Below are 23,753 nucleotides of genomic sequence, written 5' to 3'. Positions count from 1 at the left end.
CTGTGACTATGGTCCAGACACATATACCAAAGTGGTGAAACATTACAAATTTGTGGGTGAGCAGCATTAATAAAAGAAGGGCGTTTGATGTCTTAGAATTTAGATTCTCGAATCATATCCCAGCATCAAATTTCCACCTCGACTCTGAATTGTAATGAATATTCCAGTTTCAACTTTCCTATGAGTTTGATAGTATGAAACTTTGATTTTAGAATAAAAATGACTTGTTTGATGAAAAGAGATTTAAAACTTTAGAACTCATGAATTAAAATTTTTGAAATTTGAAGGTCACAACTACGTGTTTGATTTTGTGAAGAAAATGCTCATAAGTACGACTTCTAATTGATAAATTGCGGATACAGAAGATCTATCCTCGTGAACTCTCTTTGTTCCATTATCGGCATTGGCGGCAACAGGAAAGAGTGGAGTTCTTTGTCGATCTTGATAAGTATCAATGGCACTGGACATAGTTTAAAGAATGCAGAGACAAAAGAACTATATTAAACGAGACATCCAAAGCGAAATGGATGCTAAAAGTGACACGGAGGTAAAAATGTTGGGGCCCGATAACATAGAGAACACCTTCAAAATAAATAACTGAGGACCATTTGTTGGATAATTGCCTGCTCAAAGACCATAGTATCGTCTGCACATACATTGTAGTAGGTGACAAGTAAATGAGGCAGCAGCCGGAGTAACAAGAAAATGAGATGCAGCTGCTCGGAAAAAAAGAACAGCCAAACCTTCAATAGCAAGATTAAAAAGGAGGGGGAAGAGAGAGAGGGAGAGAGAAACATATTGGTAATTCATGGAGGGTGATCTTTCTAAATAATACAAGTGTTACTTTCAAGATGCATCTATAGAATATTTGGATCACGTGTTATAGCTAAAACCAGAAGCATCAACATTTTTTAGATCCACTAATCCTGCTCCAATGTTTATAACCTCTGGTTTACAGAAAAAAATACTATAGTAATTGTTTCACTCAGTTGTACTCCTTTGGATGGTACTGAAAACTCTGCGTGGACGCAGTATCTATACATATATCCACCAGTTGAGCTACCTTCTTTAATGTAATAAGGTTGTAACAACTGCCCTCGTAATTCGAGCGACCAGAGCCCTCGCTGCTTCACAATTTTTTTTTTCAGACAAGGTGACGTTGACGGTGAGTCATCGTATTAGAATTAAAATTTCAATCCCGACGGCCGAAAAACTAAGCAGAGATCGGCAAATGACAAAGGATTCTCTCACGCTTCTACCCCTTTTGGCCACAAAAGTATGAGCATGCTTCACTCAAGCCATGAAAGGCATCAACAGTTCATCTCAGCAGCTGCCCTGCTTAGGTGAGGAAGGAAAACTCAGAAGATGAGTTTCCTGGAAGACGCAGAAGGTAGAGCACTTATTTTCAAGCCTCTTTGAGAAGCTTGTGATTCACCACTTCTGTAGTCGGATTTTCAGTCTCAAAGTTCTGCGTCTTGTTGTGTTTCAGGTGGATGGTTGTCACTAGTTTGTGATGGAGAGTATGATTCCCCGTCGTCATGTCTGCAGAGAACCGGGATAGATGGCTTGAACGTAGCGTTCCTTCTCGTTCTCCTGCTTCTTTCTCTTGTGAACATCATAAAAGGAGACTCTGCCAGTAGACACAACACGAGAACCACATTCTTTTTTGTTGTCTCATTGTTTTGCGTCCTTGCAAGCTTTGCTCACTTTGGTTTTGGATTATGGCTTCTGTTGGATGGAAACGGCGGTCATAAGCATTGGAACTTGATTGTTTATCCTGTCAGAGGATTGATATGGATCGCTGTAGCAATCTCTTGCAATTTTCAGTCTACAAAGTTCACGAGAGCTCTGATTTTGATCTGGTGGGTGTCTTTCTCACTGTTGGTTTCCATGTTTAACGTAAAGACTCTGGTACACACCCACAGTTTGCAAATCTTAGATGGTGCTTCTTGGCTGGTAAATCTGTTGCTGCTGATTTCTGCAGGGAAAATACTGGCTTCATTATTTTCTCATCAAGCTCCAAACAAAAGTCTGCATGAACCTTTGTTAAAAGGAACTGTGGAAGGGATAACAAATAGGTTCAGTCCGATTAGTCTTTTTACTTTTTCATGGATTGATCCATTACTACGCTTGGGTTACTCAAGGCCACTAGTTCTTGATGATGTCCCAGAATTAGGAGATGAGGATGGTGCAGAAACAGCTTACCAGTCGTTTATAAGAGAATGGGAGAAGCAGAGGGACACCAAACCAAATTCAAGAAACTTAACTCTCGGAGCCTTAACTACTTCTTATTGGAAAGATATGTTAGTGATAGGTGCCTATGCTTTTATCCGCTCTGCTGCTGTTTCAGCTTCACCTCTGCTACTGAACGCTGTTGTACAATACTCTGGCTTGTACGACCGAAGCTTGGTTGCTGGTATCTCTTTGGTGGGGTGCTTGACTCTGGTGAAAGTTTCAGAATCCCTTTCTCAGAGGTACTGGTTCTTCCATGCGAGAAGAGTCGGCATGAGGATGAGATCTGCAGTGATGGCAGCAGTCTTTCAAAAGCAGCTCAGACTTTCGAGTTTGGCCAGAAGGAATCATTCTGCAGGGGAGATTGTGAATTATGTAGCCGTCGATGCTTATAGATTAGGAGAATTCCCCTGGTGGTTTCACACAGGATGGACTTCCCCACTTCAATTGCTGTTTGCTATTGCCATCCTCTTCGCTTATGCTAGATGGGCAACAATCCCTGGTCTCGTTCCAGTTGCTTTTGCAATATTTCTAAACTTTCCATATGCAAAGTTGATGCAGAATTGCCAAACCTGCTTCATGGATGCCCAGGATGAGAGACTCAGGGCCATGTCCGAGATCTTGAACAGTATTAAGATAATCAAGTTGCAGGTCTGGGAGGAGAAATTCAAAAACTTGATTGGAACGCTGCGAGCTTCTGAATTCAAATGGCTATCCTCAGTGCAGTTCAACAAAACATATAATACTGTTCTTTATTGGATGTCACCCACATTCGTCTCGGCTGCAATTATTGCAGGCTGTGCAATGTTCGCAGGGACACCCTTGAATGCCGCAACGATTTTCACTATTCTTTCTACCATGCGGGTGATGGCAGAACCGGTGAGAATGTTGCCTGAAGCCATCTGCATCTTGATTCAAGTTAAGGTCTCGTTGGACAGATTGGACAGGTTCTTGATTGATGATGAACTCGAACTAATTGCGAGAGATGATGGTCAAATTTCTGATTCAAGCGTAGAAATAAATGAAGGAACCTTTTCTTGGGAACCAGATGCTCATACTCCAACACTGAGAGGGATAAGCTTAGCAGTAAGGCGAGGAGAGAAAATTGCCGTTTGTGGAGCAGTTGGTGCAGGAAAATCATCACTGTTACAAGCTATTCTTGGTGAAATGCCACGGCTTTCTGGATCTGTAAGCTCTCGTTTCAAATTCTATAGTTTTTAACGATGTATATCCGTTAGAGTTAGAGATTTCTTCCTTCAGGTTAAGCTCTACGGGTCGGTGGCTTATGTTGCACAAATCGCCTGGATACAAAGTGGCACGGTTCGTGACAATGTGCTTTTTGGAAAGGAGATGGACAAATCCAAGTATGAGAAGGCCATAAAATCATGTGCTTTGGACAAGGACATAGAGAATTTTGCTCATGGAGACCTGACTGAGATAGGAGAGAGGGGGCTTAACTTGAGCGGAGGACAAAAACAGAGGATTCAGCTGGCAAGAGCTGTGTATAACGATGCTGATGTCTATCTCCTAGATGATCCTTTCAGTGCAGTTGATGCTCACACTGCTGCAACACTATTCAATGCAAGTTCAATATTTTCTTCAAGCACTTTATATTTTGCGAGCACTTTGCATTCTTTCCCATTTTTTTTCTCTCGTCGATATTCATCAGGCCGATCCACTCTGAGTCCAATTTGTCCTTCCCCTTTCTTCCTGTTTTTGGTGTTCTTCTAGTTTCTGTTCCCTTCCTCAAACATGGAGGGTTTGATAGCAACATTTGGAAATGCAGGACTGCGTTATGACTGCTTTGAAAAAGAAGACTGTAATTCTTGTTACCCACCAGGTTGAATTTCTGTCAGACATTGACCGGGTTCTGGTGAGTTTTATGGACTGAAAGGGAGGCCAGTTTTCCCAGAAATCGTTTGTATTGCAATTATAATAAAGAAAAACTTAAACACTGTAATTGTTGTCAGGTTATGGAAGGAGGAAAGGTAACCCAGTGTGGAAGCTATTATGAACTTTTGAAGGCTGGGATGGCATTTGAAATGCTTGTGACTGCACATAAGGAAGCAATGACTGTGCTGAATCCTACAACTTGTAGGTGGTCTAAGGAAGTGGAGAAGCCAAATTTATGCGACTCTCAAATTGGCAGATTGCAAGTAACACAAGAAAACTGCGAGGGTGATATTCCAGATAAGGAGGTGCCAAAAATGCAGCTAACTCAAGATGAAGAAAAGGAGATAGGTGACCTGGGGCTGAAACCATACCTAGACTATTTAAGAGTCTCAAGAGGGCATTTGTCCTTTTTGTTAGTTATATTGAGTCAAGGGACATTTGTTGTTCTGCAAATTTTGTCGACATATTGGTTGGCAACTGCTGTAACGGTACCATCTATTAGCCATGGAGTCCTTGTAGGAGTTTTTTCGGGAATTTCAGTATGCAGCGGTGTCTTTGCTTACCTGAGATCCCTATTTACAACAATTCTAGGACTTGAGGCTTCAAAAGCCTTTTTTTCTGGCTTCGTTGACTCTATATTCAGGGCTCCCATGTCATTCTTTGATTCAACTCCGGTAGGAAGGATTTTCACAAGGGTAAGTTTCCATATTCGTCTTTATGAGCAAATGGTGAACTGCAAATTTTTTTCGTGTTCTAATATATCACCAATAATGTGCAGGCATCATCAGACATGAGTATGATGGATTTTGACATCCCATATGCTTTGACTTTTGCATTAGCAGCTTGGATTGAAGTCATAGCATTCTCGATTCTTATGTCTATAGTGACATGGCAGCTACTCATTGTGGTCATTCCAGCTATTTTGATCACTCTACGTCTTCAGGTACAATCAGGCCACCGGTGTTTCTGTTTCTCTTTCTTCATATCTTTCTAAGGAGAGAGTAGATCTGATAAAATTCGTAATTCTTTTCTTCTTTTCTCTTCTTTCGACAAAAAAAGAACTATTATCTAGCCTCTTCGAGGGAGCTGATCAGGATCAATGGAACTACAAAGGCACCTGTAATGAACTACGCAGCAGAAACAACCTTTGGTGCAGTAACCATAAGGGCCTTCTTCGAGATGGAAAGGTTTATAAAGAAGAACTTACAACTCATTGATAGAGACGCGAAGCTTTTCTTTTATACAAATGGTGCCATGGAATGGGTCCTTCTAAGGGTAGAAGCACTCCAAAATGCCATTGTTTTCGCTGCAACTCTCCTCCTTGTCGTTCTTCCGTCCGGCACAGTCACCGCAGGTATGCACGGACATCTCTCTGAATTTTTTACCATATTAGAGGTCACATCGTTTCACATAATCATAAGGCCTTTTACTTGGTCTTATTGCAGAACTGGCAGGTCTCTCTCTGTCATATGCTCTTGCAATTACTGGGACACAGTCATTTGCAACTCGCTGGTGCAGCAATTTAGCGAACTACATCATCTCCGTCGAAAGAATAAAGCAGTTTATGAATCTTCCAACCGAGGCTCCATATATTGTTGATGACAATAGGCCACCATCAACTTGGCCAGAGAATGGGAAAATCGAACTGCAGGATTTGAAGGTAGAAGCCCAAAACAGAGTATTCCATGAAAGAACAATTAATAAAAAAACATGAAGATTAATTAATTTTGTGGATTTTGCAGATAAGATACAGGCCAAATGCTCCATTGGTTCTGAAAGGAATCACATGTTCACTTGAAGCAGGGCACAGAATTGGAGTTGTTGGAAGAACAGGGAGCGGGAAAACAACCTTGATCAGCGCCTTGCTCCGGCTAGTTGAACCCGTGGGTGGTAGGATACTTATAGATGGACTGGACATTTGCTCCATGGGCTTGTGGGATCTGAGGTCGAAGCTTAGCATAATTCCTCAGGAGCCAACACTCTTCAGGGGTACTGTCAGAAGCAACCTGGATCCTCTAGGCCTGTATTCAGATCTCGAGATATGGGAGGTTGGTATATGAGTTTTCCTCGTTACTGATTTCTACAAGGTTGATATGGCATATGTTGCATGACAACTCCATGGACATGCTAATGCCTAATCTATATTTATAATCCATCAGTTCGACATAACTTACTGAAGTTTTTCTCTATTGGGTACTTCACCTGCATCAAATTAGATTTTTTCTGCAAAAGATATGGTGGGTGGATTATAGAAATCTGTCATCAATTCCATTCATTTTCCAATAAAATATTAGTTGCAGTAGCCAGTTCTTTTCAATTTGTCAATTGATGCAAGTAATTGCAATTCGTCACAGGCTCTGAGGAAGTGTCAGTTGTTCACCACAATCCGCAGTCTCCCGCATCAACTTGATACATCTGGTAAGTTTGTTTTGGTACACTTCAGATGTTAGCATTGACAGATTTATAAGGTATAGACAGGTTCAGATCCTTTCGGTCTTTGGACTAGGATAGACTATACGAGGGGACGTATCGGATATGATTCGAGATAAAGGAATTTGTTGGCAGCAGTGGAGACGATTTTTGGGCTCTTTTCAGGAGACACAGTTGAACTAGTGATCTGGACAAGAGTCAAGAGAGTGACGACGGAAGATAAAACAACATTTATTTTGAAGAAAAATAAAACCGTCACCTCCCACCCTCATTTGGACTTCCAACTCCATACGGCAAACGCATTCCCAACTCCCGAGTCCATTCCGTCGAACAGTTGAGCAATAAATGTGATCCATGAAAGACATTAAATGCTCATTAATACTTGCCCAACTCTTCATCGTCCCTCTCATTTAGGTCTCCCAACATGCTGATTCTGCATTATACCTAACTGACACTCTGTTTCGCCCTGTTGGGCATTTTGGCATGCGCAGTGAGGGATGAAGGTGAAAATTGGAGCGCCGGGCAGCGCCAACTTTTCTGCCTTGGACGTGTACTTCTCAAGAGAAACAAGATCTTGGTTCTTGATGAAGCCACTGCATCTATTGACTCCGCCACCGATGCAATCCTTCAAAGAGTTATCAGACAAGAATTCTCCGACTGTACTGTCATCACCGTTGCCCACAGAGTCCCAACAGTCACAGACAGCGACATGGTCATGGTTCTCTCCTTCGGTAAGCTTTCTTGGTTCAGTTCCCTCCCAAGTATTAACGCCTACAAGAGAGGAAGAGGAATCTAACTAATACTCTTGTGATTTGCAGGTGAGCTTTTGGAGTATGACAAGCCTGAAAAACTCATGGAGACGAACTCTTCCTTCGCCAAGCTCGTCGCCGAGTACTGGTCCAACTGTAGCAGGGAAAACTCATCGAACAATCTTTCAGAGCCCCAGTAGCTTAGAAGATTAATAAGAGCAGCGATGGGGAATTTTAGGCTTTGGATTTACAGAGGCGATACTAGTGCACTTTCAAGTTTAGCATTCTGCAGCAGAGGAGATGGGATCCCTTTGCGGATCAAGTAATGGCGGCAACTGAGGCACATCTTGGAACGCGTAGCTGCGGGTGGTTGCTAAAATAAAATACGACGAATAAATACTGAAGTTTTCGTTGTCCGCACTGTCTGCACAATATCTTGATATAGACTTTGCTTCAGCGAAGTTACAAAAAAAGAAAATCGTTCACGCATTCTCTTCTAATAATTCCCATTTGCATAGTTTTATTTTCAAATAGTTAACTCCAAATCCAGCGTCGTTCTTTGTTAGCTGATCATAAAAATTAAGTTCCACCGAGAATAACAAGCTACAGGGAAATCTCTAAAGAAAAATATAAAGTTTACACATCGCAATGTCAATGATGAATTCAAATAGGTTATGTTGTTATCTATATCTGTTTTTTTGGATATTCTTATATTCATATGAAAATTTGGATTTAAATATGAATGAAGAAAAGTCACATCTAAACCCAAAATCTGATTTTACAATCCCTATCTGATTTGAATTTCATTTTTACATTCATATACAAATCCGAATCCATATCCAAATTTTAGACCAAATCCGAGCAATTTTCAAAAATGTAATAGCAAGAAGGATATTTATTTAAAACTAAAATTTGATTCGGTTTAAAACTAAATTTGATCCAACCCTGAAACTGATCAGTGTCATTTCTCTAAGTCCGAACCCAAGCCGATTTTTTAGTTGGATAATTGCCATACTTAATTTTTTCATACTGTTTGGTCTCCGATTCAAATCCAATATATTTAACAAATAACAAATCCGCTCAAGTTTTGAGAAATTCTCAACTAGCAAATTTACAAAATATCCAGAATCATTCTTTTCTTGGTCTACAAAAAGGATTTTTGTCTTCAATAAGAGTATGTTTGTTATTTTATATCAGAAATTAATTTTTTTTGTCAATCATTCAATAGGTGGCTCTTCGAAAACTTCTCTTACAAGTTGAGTCTCTCCCTACAAACTTTTGTAAGTCGAGTAATAGTAGCCTTTTTGCTGTAATTTTTAAAGTCTTCATTCATTTACGAGTCCACCATTTGTCCATAATTTTAAATATGAGGTTCATGTTCTTTTATATTCTGAATACAGGCCTCAATTTTATTAGCAACTGCTTAGTAAGAGCGTACATTTACCAATTTCTGGAGCAGATTCTTAAGACAGCAGACTTGTATTACTGTAGCCAAATGGCCTCTTATAGAACAATTACAAAAACAATGAAAGAATAGCACTTACAAATGAAAATGAGAAACAAAAAATGGTGAAAAGCAAGAAAAAGGTTGATACCATTTAAGTGTATAATTATAATAAAGTAATGCCCGTACGTGTTACTGTAAAAACACAAAACGCATTGAAACCAAAAAGAATAAAATAATGGAAAAAGAAAAGGATCGAGACGATTATAAAACAAAGAGAAATCATTCAAGAAGCTATCTCATTCAAAACGAAACAAATGGGAAACGTGTTTCTCCAAGCTTCCCTTTTCAAAACAAACATAAAAGTTTCAGTGTTTAAATATTTCCCCATTAAACAAAATCTTTTTGGTGACCACGGCCTTTTCACCCCATGTTCAGTACCAAAAAACCTCGCATCATAGGCCTGAATTTCATGAAAGAAAATTTGTGAATCTTTTACAAAAGGAAAGCTTTTGAAAGATAAGTAAAAAATGTCATATCAGAATGTTTCACGTTAAACTGATTTAAGAAATATGTGGCCTGAAATAAACAGCTAGTATAAATTGCTTATCCTTCGGCCGCCGTTGAAGCAAAGGGCAGCTGCCCTTTTTAACATCAAAGATTGTTCATATTAAGGTCGTGAAATTATGGTCTCTATGTGTGTCAAAAACAAGCATTAAAGGAGTTTGATAAATGTAACAGTTTGTAACTATTTTATAAATCTTCTATATGAATTGGAGCAAATTCATAAACTATCATGAATCTGTCTCAATCTTTTAAGCCATATTCCAAAAAAACAACACAAATCTTTAAAAATGACGTTTGATTGTTCCTGTAAGAAATATCTGGTTTCAAGAGAAATGCGTGTTATCAAAACGCCTAGAACAGTACCTAACGAACGGCACAAAGAACAGACAAATTCAACTTTAAACTATACAAAATTTACTAAAAGATCACAATGATACCAAAACTTATCAAAATATTAGCCCTCTGGTGTCAGTACGCAGATTTGTATGTCGGAACACTTTGCGACACGATCAAATCACTTTGCATTACACTGGTGGGGTCAATGGGCCATAGGTTGCTGGTTAGCGTTGCCCTTCCTGCTGCAATGAGGGAGGCAGCCATGCACTAGTTGACATGCAGCTAGGAGAGAGGACGCAGCCCTAACTTCTATGGCTATGAATGAAAGAAGGGGAATAAGAGGGTTTTGGCTCCCATTCGGGCGGTGGGATTCCACTCTGCTCACCCCAAATCTCTTTGCATTGTAAAGGAAGGCATTGAGCTGAATTTGCAGGTCTAATGTCACGGCAAGGTCTATAATTTTGTTTTCGTCAGTATCATCATAAGCACTAGAAAGAAGTTGACTTGCGCGCTAATTTCCAATAAATCTCTCATTCAATGAAGAACAGGCAGCAGAAAGTCTTAATGCTCAAACACAAAAAGAGTTGCATTCACCATCTCAAGTAGCAAGATATGCCACAAATCAAGCGAATTGGACGAAAGAATGAAAGGGACTCTAAAAAGGAAAAGCAAAACAGCAACAAAAAAAAGATCTGCTGCTTGGTTGAAGTTATCAGGATTTGAGGGGCTAAAACCACTACCCAAAAATGTATGAGAAACTAATGCAATTTATGCTCTAATCATCGTTACAAATTACCATATCAAAAATTGTCTGAGATGGAAGCTCTAAAGCTTAGAAGTTGTAAAGAAACCAATGTGCTGAAGCAAACAGAGCATCAGAAGCTAATAACCATTATTGATCATCATCTACATGAAAACGTGATCTAGATACACTAATCACAATTATAAAGCAGCACCAACTTCATCTTTGCCACTAATACTACACCTGATTTCAATATTTTAGCAGAATACAAATCCAACCACTCCCAGTCCATCAAATTCTCCACCATCTTTTTGCCAACCATAAAAGTTTGGAGATACAATAAAGTACAAACTACAGCATGAAGGAACTGCAGCCTTATAAGTTACAGAAACAAGCTCATACAACTACCTGTTGTTGCATAACAACAGAAAGCAGGCGTCATGGAGAATTTAATAATAGATAATCCAACACGTCGCAGCAACTATCCGTCACAAGAACAAAAATTTGCTGCGATAAAACCTCAAAATTCCTGTAAAACTGACAAAAACTCTAGGAAATCAACAGAATATACATGCAGCACAAAAGTATTCTGATAATCTTCAAGAATGTATTTACAATGAGAGCAGAAAAGACTGAAGAAAAAGGAATACCGGTTTAAGATATTAGACACTGCTTACTAAACCCAACCAACAGCACGAAACGTATGTGAGCGCCGAGCGAATTACTCAACTCAAAATAATCGAATTCAACAAATTCAACAGCAAAGAAGCAATTCTCGGCGTCGCAAAGGCATGCATTTAACAGCAGGAGAAAGATTAGCAAAATTTCGCAGAGTTATGCATAATTCTGGACTATACAGCCTATTCCAATGTCCGGAAAACGCATTTCTGCATTGACTACGATACCCAAATTCGATAACAGAGAGGATGAAGAGGAGGGTGGGGAGAAGGGAATCGATGGTATCGATCAAATTACGTAATCCGACCATTCGACGATAAAGGAGGTATGGTCCATGGTCTCCCCTGGAAGGTCGTTGTTCTTGGTCGGGTGCGTCCGTCCACCAACGAGCCTCGCGGGGTTGCCAACGGCGGTGGTCCATGGCGGGACGTCGATGAGCACGACCGACCCAGCACCAATCTTGGCCCCCTCTCCGATGTTGACGTTGCCGAGAATGGTGGCGCCAGCGCCGATGAGCACGCCGTCGCTGACCTTGGGGTGGCGGTCTCCGACGTCCTTGCCGGTGCCGCCGAGGGTGACGTGGTGGAGAATGGAGACGTTGTTTCCGACGACGGCGGTCTCGCCGATGACGACACCGGTTGCGTGGTCGAGAAGGATGCCGGAGCCGATGCGGGCGCCTGGGTGGATGTCGACGGCGAAGACGTCGGAGACGCGGGACTGGAGGGCGAGGGCAAGGGAGGAGCGGCCCTGGAGCCAGAGGCGGTGGGAAACGCGGTGGGCCTGGAGAGCGAGGAAGCCCTTGTAGTTGAGGAGGCAATGGGAGAAGGAGGCGCATGCAGGGTCGCGGAGGCGAGTCGCGCGGAGGTCGGCGACGGCGAAGGAGCGGAGGGAAGGGGAGGAGGAGAAGAAATGGAGGAAGAGGTCGTAGAGAAGGGTGGAAAGGAGGGTGGAGGAGCAGAGCCGGTTGCCGATGTGGAAGGCGAGGGACCGCTCCAGGGAGGAGTGGGAGAGGACGGTTGAGTAAAGGTAGCTGGCTAGCGCCGGCTCCGCCTCCGCGTCCCTCCGAGTCTCCTGCCTGATCTGCTCCCAAACTCGCGCCTCCTCCTCGTCCTCAGTCTCCGCCTCCGACTTGTTCTTCGCCACCATCTTCCCTTCTTCCTCCTGAAGAAGGTTGTTTTTGTTGTTGGTGGTGGTGATCATCGCGCCATTGGTGGTGGGAATTTCCTTCCTGGCAGTCATCTCTCTCTGGATAACTAGAGTTTCCGTCGAACTCCTGTCTACTGGGAAAAGGAAGAATCTCCCTCTTTCTCTCTCTCTCTCTCTCTCTGATAAGGCGCTCTCCTTTTTCCTATGAATCAGAATCTGGGAGGACGAATATCCTTCTTTGTGGGAGAAAGAATGAGATCGCGCTCATGGCGGCTCTCTACCTCTAGTGGGGACGGGAAAATCAGAGGGCTACTGGTACTTAGGTGTGGTGAGGCAGGTCTTGTAAACAAGAGCTTGATCGTTTTTAGCTTATACCACATGATATCTTCTCATGTGCCAAAACATATAACCTGTTTATGATCATATTTACCAAGAGAACGCAAAAAATATAACATTGTTTACTTGAATATTCCTTTGGAACCAATGATCCCAGCACGTCAATTTAATAAAAAAAAGTCATAAGCTGACATTTTTTTATTATCAAACTATTGCACAATTAAGCCGAGGCTTTGCCAACCATGCATGTAAAAGCCACAATAATAATTTAATGTAAACCTGTTGGCTTTTGGTTGGTATGGATCTGCATATAGAGAGAGAAACACGATACGTTATTAGGTAGATACATTGAACCTGGACATTGGCACATTGTTAGAGAGAGAAAGTGGGATATTGTAAGGTAGATACATTGAATCTGGACATCACAAGTTACGTGGGCTCCTCTCTGGTGAATCTGGTCCGATGAATAAAGAAACAGTGAGAGCCATGCAATCCTCTTGATTGAAGTTGTCGCATGTTTGTTGTTCTCTTTCACTTTTAATGAACGAAGTTGTCGTCATAAAGAGCAGAAGACAAATTTGAGCCCCATTTACTTGTTCTCGTCTGAATTTTGTCTACTTACCATTTAAGACTCTCTTGTTCTTTCTCTATGGACATGACCACGCCTTGCCTCTCGCCCGCCAGCTTAATCCATCAGATAAAAAACTGTGGCTCATCTGCCAAGATATATAGAGACTTGAACCAATGTCAAGAAAAGAAAAGAAAAAGAAATGGAGAAACATATTATATATGATCTTTCCAAAGTTAAAGTGTTTTGTAAGCTTGCTGTTGATCCAAATGTTTAATTCCAATGAAATGCTTTGCTGGGGTCAGGCTCCTTGCGAGAAAAATTTTAATACAAAAGGTGGAACTTTGCATATCATGAACCATGGCGTGTTTTCGAGGGGCCATATTGCAACCAGTGGCGTAGCTACATTGTGACTGGTGAACACCAGTCTTTTAAAAGTTTTGAATCTTAAATATTTATTCTTATATATATATATATATATCTATATATATATATATATATATATATATATATAAGTGTTCCACCAAATTTGAATATTTTTAAACGAGTGCCCCTCTAGCGAATTTTTCTGGCTCCACTACTGACTGCAACCACTGGTTCTCTAGATCAAGTCACATGAGACCAAGAAGGAAGTATGGTCTCCATCCTCTGCCCAGGCCGCCCTAGTCACCTTCCAGTCAAGCAGTCTGACAAGAATGTCGAACCCGATTCCAATTCAATAGGCTTCCCTAATTTTTGTGGATATAACTTTCCATTAAGTTGGTAGGGAGTTGTAGGGGGCAGCACCTCTGGCTAGGGCTGTTCACGAGTGACTTGAACTCGGCTTGAACTTGAGTCAGCTTGAACTAGGCTTGCATATCTTGAAAGGAATCTTTTTTTTTTTTTAGCAATCTACTTTTTTTGAGCAATTTGCATACACATTTGAACAATCTACTTCTTTTGATAATTTTGTGAGACGTACTTTATATATTTTCTTTCATGAACTTAACCGAGTTTAACCGAACCAAACCTACTTAACTTGAACTTAACTTGTTTAGGTTGTTGAGTGCATTTCTTAACTCGAACTCGACTCGTTTAATAAACGAGTAGAGCTCAAGTTAGTTCCACTCGTTGAACAGCCCTACCTCTAGCCCCGTACTTACTATTATACTTTGCCACTTTGGCAATGTTGCATAGGGCACGATTCTAATTTTTAAAAAATAATTTTTCTGATTTTTAACTTTGTGGTATTATACTAAAAAAAAAGTGAGAAGTATAATCAAATTTTATAACAGTTTTAAAATAAATTATAACAGATTTGAAGTCAATAAGGGTGTACATGTGGCTTCCTTCCTCCCATTATAAGGGCAAAGCCTTATCATAAATTATTTTTAAAGTTGAATTCTTAGCTATTTTTCACCTTTTAAAAGTATTATTTTTGACGTGACAGGAGATCTAAATTTGAAGATAACAAATAGTAATCCTTTACTCTTAAATTTTCATGGACTTGAACTTTTGCGCTTCATTGTTGTAACAAATGACAATGAATTAATTTAATGTTTTTGGAGAAAGGGGTGTCGCATGTGCAGTACTATGTGCGGTGCGGGCTCGTCATCAACATGGCGTGAGGTGTGGGCATAGTGTGGGCAATTGCCTACACAGGACCACAAAACATGCTACACTTTTATGTTAAAATTTCATGGCTGTTTTTTGAATTTGCATATAGGTGCCTGTTAAAAATCTAAAATGATATAACTAGTATCCTTTTGTTGAAATTTTTTGGCTCCTGTGCCTACTTCGGCCTTCGGTAGGTCATGGAAACATCTTTGGGGTCAAATTAAGGCCATCCAGTTCATTGCCTGCAATGGTTTCACCGGCACTAAAACCAAAAACCAAAACTAAGAAAAATCAAGTCAATCGTGCTCCATCTCGCATCCTTACTGATCGATTATGTTACGCCTCTTGATTATATATATATATATATATATATATATATATATATATATATATATATATATATATATATATATATATATATATATATATATATATATTTATTGTACAATTTGTACAAACCTGAGAAGAGAAAACTCAACCCAACCTTGATGGTCTTGGTGCAGACTGCCAAAATTGTTTGTTGGAATCCGAGTTTGATCTGAATTCGAGTCTAATCGGATATTTATGTATATGTGAATCTGAATCTAAATCAGTTCAGATGTCATTTCTTAAATCTGAATGTGATCTGATTTCTTAATGGGATATTAATTTTTTTTTTTCATAACTAATTTTTTTAGAACTGTTTGGTCAAATATCAGATCTAAATCGTATATATTGACATCTCTATGAGGAAGGGTTTAGTAAATGGTCAACTCACTATGGAGTGATAGCTTTCCCTACAGAGTTTTTCAATGCATGTGTGACTATGAATAGTTTTTGTTATACTATTCATTTTTTTGGAACAATGGTAGGTAGCCTATCTCCCAATAGCTCTTTCACCAGAATATATAGAACACTTGCGATAATACAAAACAATTTTTTTCATTACTCTTAAAATTCAATTTCTCACTACTTCATGCATGCACGTATTTGAAAATTATTTTTTTGTCCACTTTCAAATCCAATATAATTCGAAAGTTCAACTGTGAAACCAGTCTAATAAAACTATCTATTATGCCAAATCTAATAAACCATACAATTAAGTAGACAATGTTTGGACTCAGAATTTTAAATATAAACCAAATCCAAACCATCAAATTCTTTTTTAACTTTAATTAGAGTTTCCTGCATCAAACCAATTTTATCTGGACCTATTTTCTAATTAATATATATCCTACTCGAAACTCTCCTCGTCGGATGAAAGCCCGATAAAATTTTGCATCCTTAATACTGGAGAGAAAGAGAGAGTGAGGATGTAGCGTTCATGGCATTTTCATATATTAGTGGGATAACATTAATCTTATATATATATATATATGTATATATATATAAAAGGAAATTTGAAGTCGTGGCCAAGCAACTGACCGTTGCTAATACATCTTTTGTGACGTTTTTTAACAATACAAAATACCAAAAAAAAAAAACATTCTGCCATAAATGTATCCGGCTATTTCAATATATCTACCATAGTGGAATAGAGTAGACGGATTTAAAAATCCAATCTAATTTGAGACTGGCATCATTTGTGTGAAATCATGACAACAGCAAACCTGACGATTCAAACACTCACTGGTGAGTATTCAATGAGCACTTGAAAATCATAATGCTTGGGAAGCAAGCCCCCAAAAAGGAAACAATTAGCGACGGAATATTTATCAAAGGGAACACGGTTACCTGTTTTGCTCACCTGTTTGATCAAATTGGACGGCTCCTGTGGTTTTCACGGGTTCTTATATTTCGTATTCGTGATTTTGTAGTTTTTCTATAAACGTAGCCAGGAAAACCGCCGTTTGGCCTTCTTGATCAAATACAATCGAAGTCCAGAAATGCCACATGATTGCCTGCTAGAAGTCGGACGATTTTTCTTTGGATAATTTTGTTCGCTTTTTTCAGAGAAAAATCGTCCATGAAAATGTGACTTATTACATGGTTTGGTTAGTAGAAATGTTCTCTTTAGAACATCAGCGCATAGTTTAAGCATTTGAAAACCCAGCAGCTCACAGCTTTACAATTCAAATCTTAGAAACGTGTTCATTTCCAAGAGTGTATTTCTAGGGAAGCACCGAGCTAAGCACGGAGGATATGATTTGGCCAACATGATTTTGAAGTTAGAAAGAACAAAAAAATGATGAACTGAAGCAACTTCACTCTGTTCTAAAATGATCAAAATTTGAGTTGCCCGCCTTCTATAAACCGGTAGTGATGATTTTCGATTTTTCTAAGCATGCCACTCATGAACCAAGGAATTGGTAGGAAAGATCCGTTATAGAAATAAACAATTTTATCAGATAATTGAGAACAGTGATGATGTTTCGATTATAGAGAGCCATAAATCCATTTACGAGATGCACTAGAGGAGATCCACATAGTTCACATAGATATCCCTGAAGGAAGACGGCATAAAAATGGAAGAAACTACATTGATAGCCACGATGAAATAACATGCATGAAGACTAGAAAATGCCCACTTAATATTACAGCACCTTTTTTTATGTACTAAAGAACATTTTTTCAAGAAAAAAAAAAGGAAAGAAAAATATCAGACATGGTTGGGAACTGAACTCAGGATTTCCTGGTGGCAGATGCCCCATCTTCTGTTTCTGCACTTCTTGCAAAGATTTCCTTCCCTGCTTTGACCTTCTTATTGATCTCCATGTACATTTCCTCAATCAGTGGCTTCCAAATGCGTACTCTCGCATTGATAAACCAATTTGATACCTGCAAACGGCATGCTTGTTTAGTGTGAGAAAGGCAGCTACAAAGTAACATGATTTGCTAACAGTGCATTTTCAACGATCTCAAACCTGGCTTTTTGTTAACCCACTCTGCCTTGCCAATATATACTTCTGTCCATCTTTTGGATACCTGAGAGTTTGAAGGAAGAATGGTGTTAACAAATAGATTACAGGAGCGAACTGCCAAGTAACGCCACTAGCATTTTGTCCAAATTGTTAATATACATACGGGTGGAGGAAGTTTTCAAATAGCCATGCACGTAGAACAGAAACGGATCTCTCAGGCAACCCTCGCTGTGGTCGCCATGGCAGTTGCTCAGCTCTCCGCAGACGTTGCAAAGTCCACTGTTTCTGGATAGATGCAGGATCAAGGCAATCATCTTTTTCGTTGAACTTTGGAGAGCTCAGATGCTTCTGAGAAGCAAGGATCTGATGTATTATTTTCTTCCTCAGGCGTTTGAAGTGGCCAGAAACTGTTTGAAGAGCAAGACGGGCATGCAATTGAGGAGGGTCAACTTCTGTAGCAGCCTGGAAAGATGATATTACCATCTCAAACTGGTCATGGCATTGGTCATGGCGATGCTCAACCTGCGATTGATGGAGATCAAGCATGTCAATCCAAATCGTTGTACACAAAAAACTTGCAAATCAAGGTCACTGTAATACTAAGGCAAGCATGACTTATGCATATAATTGTGCACTCCCATGTACTTGTGATTGATACGCATAAAGGAGACTGCCACGCATGACTTGGTGCAATTGCAGAGCTGCCTACAGTATGATCCTGCCCTCAACCACACCCCATATCATTTCTAGGTCAAGGGCCGTACATTTGATGTTTAGATGGATGATATAAATTTCTATTTTGGCACTTTACCAAATTAGTTTTCAGCACATTCTGTAATGTTCATCCATACATGCATTTCGTTGAATCAGATATACTCGACCATTGTGCCACACAAGGCCAAATATCCTACAAGAACAACACAATGTACTTGCATGGATGATAAAGGTACTATAGTTATGGTTCTTACTGGACAACCTTTTAAAATTCTTTTCAACCAAAATAATCACTTCAGAAGAAGAGAGTGTTGTATTTCCACATGTCAGTGATTTACCAATAAATCAATGCCATTCAGCGACACATATTGTTTTTAGTGGATACATGTATCAGATTATCTGTGACAATTTCCTTTGAGAATCTGGTATCTTGGACGTTCTTGTTCTTCAAGCAAAACTCTTCACCAGGTTATACACTAAACATTCAAAACTAAAAACAGAAATTCAACTTCTCAAGTTTTTCATTGACTAGGCACACACATCCAGAGATTGTCTAGGATTAATGGCCAAAGTGCTTAGTACAAGACATCAACTTCCATTACAGAACATTCTCTTCTACAGCTGCAAGGCTGGGAATACATCACGATGCAGATCGTGGCACATAGTATGTCATGCCTACAGCTGGTATAAGAAAGCTGGTTCCAAAGCAGGATGCACGGGTTGTTGTTGTTTCTGCATATGCTCATCCACGCAATGACATTTTGAATAATTTTTCCTAAAACAAAGAAATAACCACAGGCACAGGCACGTGCACAGATGGGCAGCAAATTCACGGTAGATTCCAGACAAAGTTTATGCTTGTCTATCAAAGATAGTTTAGGTCCAGGGGCTTACTAGGACCAAGAACCAAACTACCTAAAGATGCAACTGGGCGAAATATGGAAAGGGGTTCTTTTCATTTTTATTTTTGAAGCATCCCACTTGCATTCGTAACTCTAACCATGCATAGTGGGCAGGCATTTGATAATTTCATTAGAATTACTGCTTTTCAAGAGAAATGATCCAAGAGATAAACAGCAAACTAAAAAGTTGTTTACAGTGCAAATACATCCCTACTCTGAACAATAATTTGGTGGAAGGCCAGTTATTGATTAAATAAAAACATATGTTGCTAGAAGCATGAAATATGCCCTGACATACGAAAATTTGAACTACAGTTGCCATTGTTGGTTTCTTTACCAGCAACAGCTTTATCGCAATCAAATTTTGAGGTTTGAACTTCTTCTGACAATTATGTTTCTATTAATGTGGCCTCGTCAAGCGGCTACTGAATTCAGCAGCTTCAGAAACTGACACTAAGTCGGAGTTTCCACTTGTTTTCTTGTTCACCTGAATGCTAGTTTTCAACTTCGAGTTTTGTATTTCTTACACTAAATGGGCAAATAGACCTTTGTTATGCAACTGCAAAATTGCCATCTTTAAATTTCCCAATTTCATTCTCATGCAAATTGAACATGTTGTTGTTTGCTTCGATTTACCTCCCACCAGTGATTCTTTCAACTGCAGCAAACCCATCCCCACAGAAATATAATTGACTGGGAAATTTTGCAAGTTCCCACAATCTCGAAAGTTTAGATGTCATGCTGAGTGTAGGTTACATCGACTAAATGAAAATAATGTGGCATGCTAATGATAAAGTAGACAAAGATGGAGCCGCACAAATATATAATAAACATGATACAACCTAGTAACTTAATTCTGCAAACTAATGTACAGTAAAGTACCAGTTCTCCAAAGAAATGATGAAATCTCGAAAGACAGATAATTCTTATGTTGACAACTAGTACAAAATTCTTCCTGTGTACAAATATCAATGAAGCATAGGAAATTTTTAAAACCAGAAGGCACGAAAGACAAAGCGAAACAGTTTATAGTAAAAGTCAGTCAAAACAATTGACAACTTACAGAAGCCAGAGAAATAAAAACTGACTTTTCCTTTTCTAGTGTGAAATTCAGCAGATTGCTATAAATGATCTTAGGCCTCATAGCAAATATCATCAGATTGACTCCTCCAATTTGAACTAGAACACATGGAACTGTGGAAAAGGAAAAACGATTGGTAAGATAAATGAATACCTCTTGTAGAAGAGCCAAAAGGTCTGTCTTTGTTTCTGGTTCCAATCTTTGAACAGAGGATTTCCACTGACTACAGCACGGAGTTTCCTCAGCTGTACCAGCAAACTCCTCAGTGTCCAATATTAAACTCTCCCTTTCACCAGGTCCACATGATGAATTACAGATAGTGGTCTGAGAATCAATCCCATCAAACAAAGCCCCATAACTATTCTTGCACAGATCTTGCTGTACAGAAGTAAAGTTGTGAAAAACTTCTGAAAGTATCTGGTGTGCTATTTGAAGATACTTCGACCCAAGAAAAACATGTGGGAATCGAACTGTTCTAACAGAAGAATAACCATTGTAGAACTCCTCGATATTAGAAGTAGAGTGCTCAGACTGCAATCCCTTCACCATACCTGCATCCTCTGATGAGAACTGAGTAACACATGAAGAATGTTGTACCTCATTATTTGGAATATTTGTTACATATTCAGCATCTCCAAGTATAGCTGGATCAACAGTGGAGAATCTATGCCTGGAGTGTTGGTCAAGAATGGTTGGTGAATGGTCCATAGAAGGTTGGGACATGGCAAGACTGAGTGACAGCTCCTTCCGAGGGTTACTGTATGTGTATGGATCCATATGGCAGTTGTTTGAATTCCAGTCAAACTTTGAACTTTCAACACCATAGTAACCAGAAGCTGCCATAAAAGCATTTGAAACATTAGAAGCAACAGGCGCAACAACAGCTTTTAACTCCTCAAAAGGGGATCCTGAAGGAACGTGCATTGGAGACCCCAGGAAATGTCCCCGCAGCTCATCATTGCCTGCGAACACATTGAATTGAGATGGAACTGATATTGGAGCCCTTATGAATTGTTCCTGTATCTCAGTATTAGCAACAAAACCTTGGGGTGCAAATCTGTCCAAGGGGATGTCCCTAGGAATTCCTGTGTTTGCATTGCCAACATAACCATGATCAGGCCTATGAAGGCCATCTACCACCTCATCTTGGATAATGGGATAGCCAACTGTTATGCAGCTTCTGCTGCTACTATCCATCAGATCAAGAGAATCAGGGAACAGATGAGATACAGATGAGTCTATTCCTATGGAATTCACAGCAGGACTGGGGAGTGGAACACTGAAAATATCGTTGTCCATCATCATTAGTTTAAGACGACTCCTTTATAGAATCAAATAAGGTAGAACAAACTAAAACTTTCAGAATCACAAATTTCTGTTCGTAACCATTTTAGGTGGAATTTACAGAATGATTTTACTACAACTTTTCCGACACTGAAATTATAATTCCAGGAATATGCATCAGCCTGAGTCGAAGGCGAAAGAGCACCAAATTGAAGTGGATCCGGTTACCTGCATTTATACAAATGAAAGGATAAATAAAAAGTGGCACTCCACCATTACGTAACTGCTTTTGTAGGATTTGAACAGAACGTTTATCCACAAGCTAAATGGCAATGCAGAAACAAAGTTAACTTCAAACACAGGAAGATAACGAAAATTGTTTAATACATTGAAAGCATTCATAAATACAAATCCCAGAAATAAGCAACCAAAAATGTTGCGGAAGCTTCCATAAAATTTGGGTAATTCAGAAAAAAAGAGTGGAATTTCCCTATCATGAAGCTGCATCAACCATTAACACCAAAATCTCCAAACACAGGTTTTGAAGTGCTAAATTTGGGAAAGCTTAAAGACCTATAGTAGCACAAGTTTATTAAAGTTTTTATGACCAGGGGAGCAACACCTTGTAAAACAGAAAGCATGACATGGAGAGCAACAAAATCAAGAACGAAACCGAAATTTCAAAACGAAATAAATATAAGGATGAGCATCAAGATATAGAACTAGCCAGAAGAAAGAGTGCCAACTTTTGATGCTAGGAAAAGTCTCAACTTGTAACCAATCAAAATTCCCTCCTATCACTCCTTGGACTACCATCCCAACGAAAAGCACTTTAAAAATGAACCTGAGGCATCCAAACACAAAATAAAGAACTCGAGTCACCTCGACAACGATTTCATTAGACAAACTAAGTAGTCATTGGAATGCATAAACAAATAAAACGACATAGCCATGACCATGAAAAGCAAACTCGCACATTCCTCAAATTCATACTCAGCTGCAGAATCCCATGAGATCCTTCCAATCAAAACTTCAAAAAAGAAATGTACACCAGAAACACCAACAATCCCAATATGCAGAACTAACATCGACTTTTCATGAAAGTAACTCAAATTGGAACCATTAAAATAGACAAAAGAAAAGAAAAGAAACCCACCTTTAAAATCCACCAAAAAAGGAAATATTTTTCTTTGTTCCCCGTTCCTCCCACAATTCTGAAAAAATTAAAGGAGGCACGGAGATATATAATAAGAAGGGGGTCCTCTCCTCCTGACCCACATAACACAATCCCCTAAAAATCCAATTTAGGCACAGTAGCACTCCGGGTATGGCCCATCCATTTAAAGCTGAAAAAGAGAAAAACAAGAACAAAGAAACAAACAAAAGGATATGAATGAAGCCCATGCGCAGATAAAAGGCACCAAAACAAGATTTACCACTTTTTTCCCCAGTTTTCTCTTTTCTCTCTCTTTTCCTTGTTTCTCACTCTCTCTCTCTTTATCTCCATCATGGTGGTCCTTGAAAACCTGAGTAAGTTTAAATTTTGGGTACTGTTCCCTTCCTTTCTCCCCCTCATCTTCTCATGGTACTCTGCGACCATCATCACCAATATATCTGGAATCTCTCTGTTCACTCCCTGTTTTAGCAGCCATTGCAGTTCCATGGCAGAGTCTCTCAGTACTTTTATATGCATGCTCTCTCTCCCTCTCTCTCTTTTCCTTATTTGGAACAAGTATTAAGTATATTTGAAAAAAAAAAAAACTTGGTCAAGCACATCTACATGATTCCAAAAGAAGACCGACTCTCTCTCTTATCTTTTTCTCTCTCTGTTGAAGCTCAGAAGAAATGATCATTCACGTCAGTGAAAAACCAGGGGCAGCTTCTGTTTATTGCCTAGAGTACCCTTTCTTTCACCGGAAAGTATCTTTCGTACCCTCTGTTCCCGTCTCCGTCTCTCTCTCCTGCTGTCGTAAGTCAGCAGCAGCACAGGCACGACCAGAAAACATTGATTCTGTAGAGGATCCGCTTCAGTATATCATGGATCACATCACATGGAGCTCAAATTTCGCTCACAAGCGGCCGGACAGTCACCGGTAACAGGTAAACCCCCAACCAGGGACGCTCCCCTCCGATTTACTACCAACTCGCATTGCAGTTAATCCAGTTCTTTCACTCAGTAAGCTGTACAATCATATATAATAGTAAACTCCTATGC

At 39.6% G+C, this 23,753-nt stretch overlaps 3 protein-coding genes across 7 annotated transcripts; 1 reads left to right on the top strand and 2 right to left on the bottom strand.

Moving 5' to 3' along the window:
• The first annotated feature begins 1,067 nt into the window (after positions 1–1,067).
• Positions 1,068–7,807, top strand: LOC116256056 (ABC transporter C family member 8). Its single transcript, XM_031632207.2, has 12 exons — positions 1,068–1,390; positions 1,490–3,420; positions 3,493–3,813; positions 4,019–4,105; positions 4,203–4,820; positions 4,904–5,068; positions 5,185–5,479; positions 5,571–5,785; positions 5,868–6,173; positions 6,480–6,543; positions 7,047–7,286; positions 7,374–7,807. The coding sequence occupies exons 1-12, from the start codon at positions 1,366–1,368 to the stop codon at positions 7,502–7,504; spliced, it is 4,398 nt and encodes a 1,465-aa protein (XP_031488067.1). The 5' UTR covers positions 1,068–1,365; the 3' UTR covers positions 7,505–7,807.
• Positions 7,808–10,965: 3,158 nt separating this feature from the next.
• Positions 10,966–12,561, bottom strand: LOC116255661 (serine acetyltransferase 5-like). Its single transcript, XM_031631551.2, has one exon. The coding sequence runs from the start codon at positions 12,308–12,310 to the stop codon at positions 11,360–11,362; it is 951 nt and encodes a 316-aa protein (XP_031487411.1). The 5' UTR covers positions 12,311–12,561; the 3' UTR covers positions 10,966–11,359.
• A 4,592-nt stretch (positions 12,562–17,153) lies between these two features.
• LOC116255370 (homeobox protein ATH1-like) lies at positions 17,154–23,515 on the bottom strand. 5 transcript variants are annotated; one of them, XM_031631154.2, is made up of 6 exons: positions 22,975–23,515; positions 22,695–22,884; positions 20,408–21,766; positions 17,721–18,079; positions 17,561–17,621; positions 17,154–17,474 (listed from the first exon to the last, which is right to left on the bottom strand). In XM_031631154.2, exons 3-6 carry the CDS (start codon positions 21,557–21,559, stop codon positions 17,319–17,321), a joined length of 1,728 nt encoding a protein of 575 aa, XP_031487014.1. In that variant the 5' UTR covers positions 21,560–21,766; positions 22,695–22,884; positions 22,975–23,515; the 3' UTR covers positions 17,154–17,318. The 5 variants fall into 5 exon arrangements, with proteins under 5 accessions (XP_031487014.1, XP_031487017.1, XP_031487016.1 ...); XM_031631157.2 differs by lacking the exons at positions 22,695–22,884; positions 22,975–23,515 and adding an exon at positions 22,532–22,652; XM_031631156.2 differs by lacking the exons at positions 22,695–22,884; positions 22,975–23,515 and adding an exon at positions 22,515–22,644.
• Between the last annotated feature and the right edge of the window lie 238 nt (positions 23,516–23,753).

The sequence above is a fragment of the Nymphaea colorata genome, chromosome 6, assembly GCF_008831285.2.
Source record: "Nymphaea colorata isolate Beijing-Zhang1983 chromosome 6, ASM883128v2, whole genome shotgun sequence".
Taxonomy (NCBI): Eukaryota; Viridiplantae; Streptophyta; class Magnoliopsida; order Nymphaeales; family Nymphaeaceae; genus Nymphaea; species Nymphaea colorata.
The sequence above is the reverse complement of the archived record's forward strand: the minus strand, read 5'-3'. Positions and strand labels throughout refer to the sequence as shown.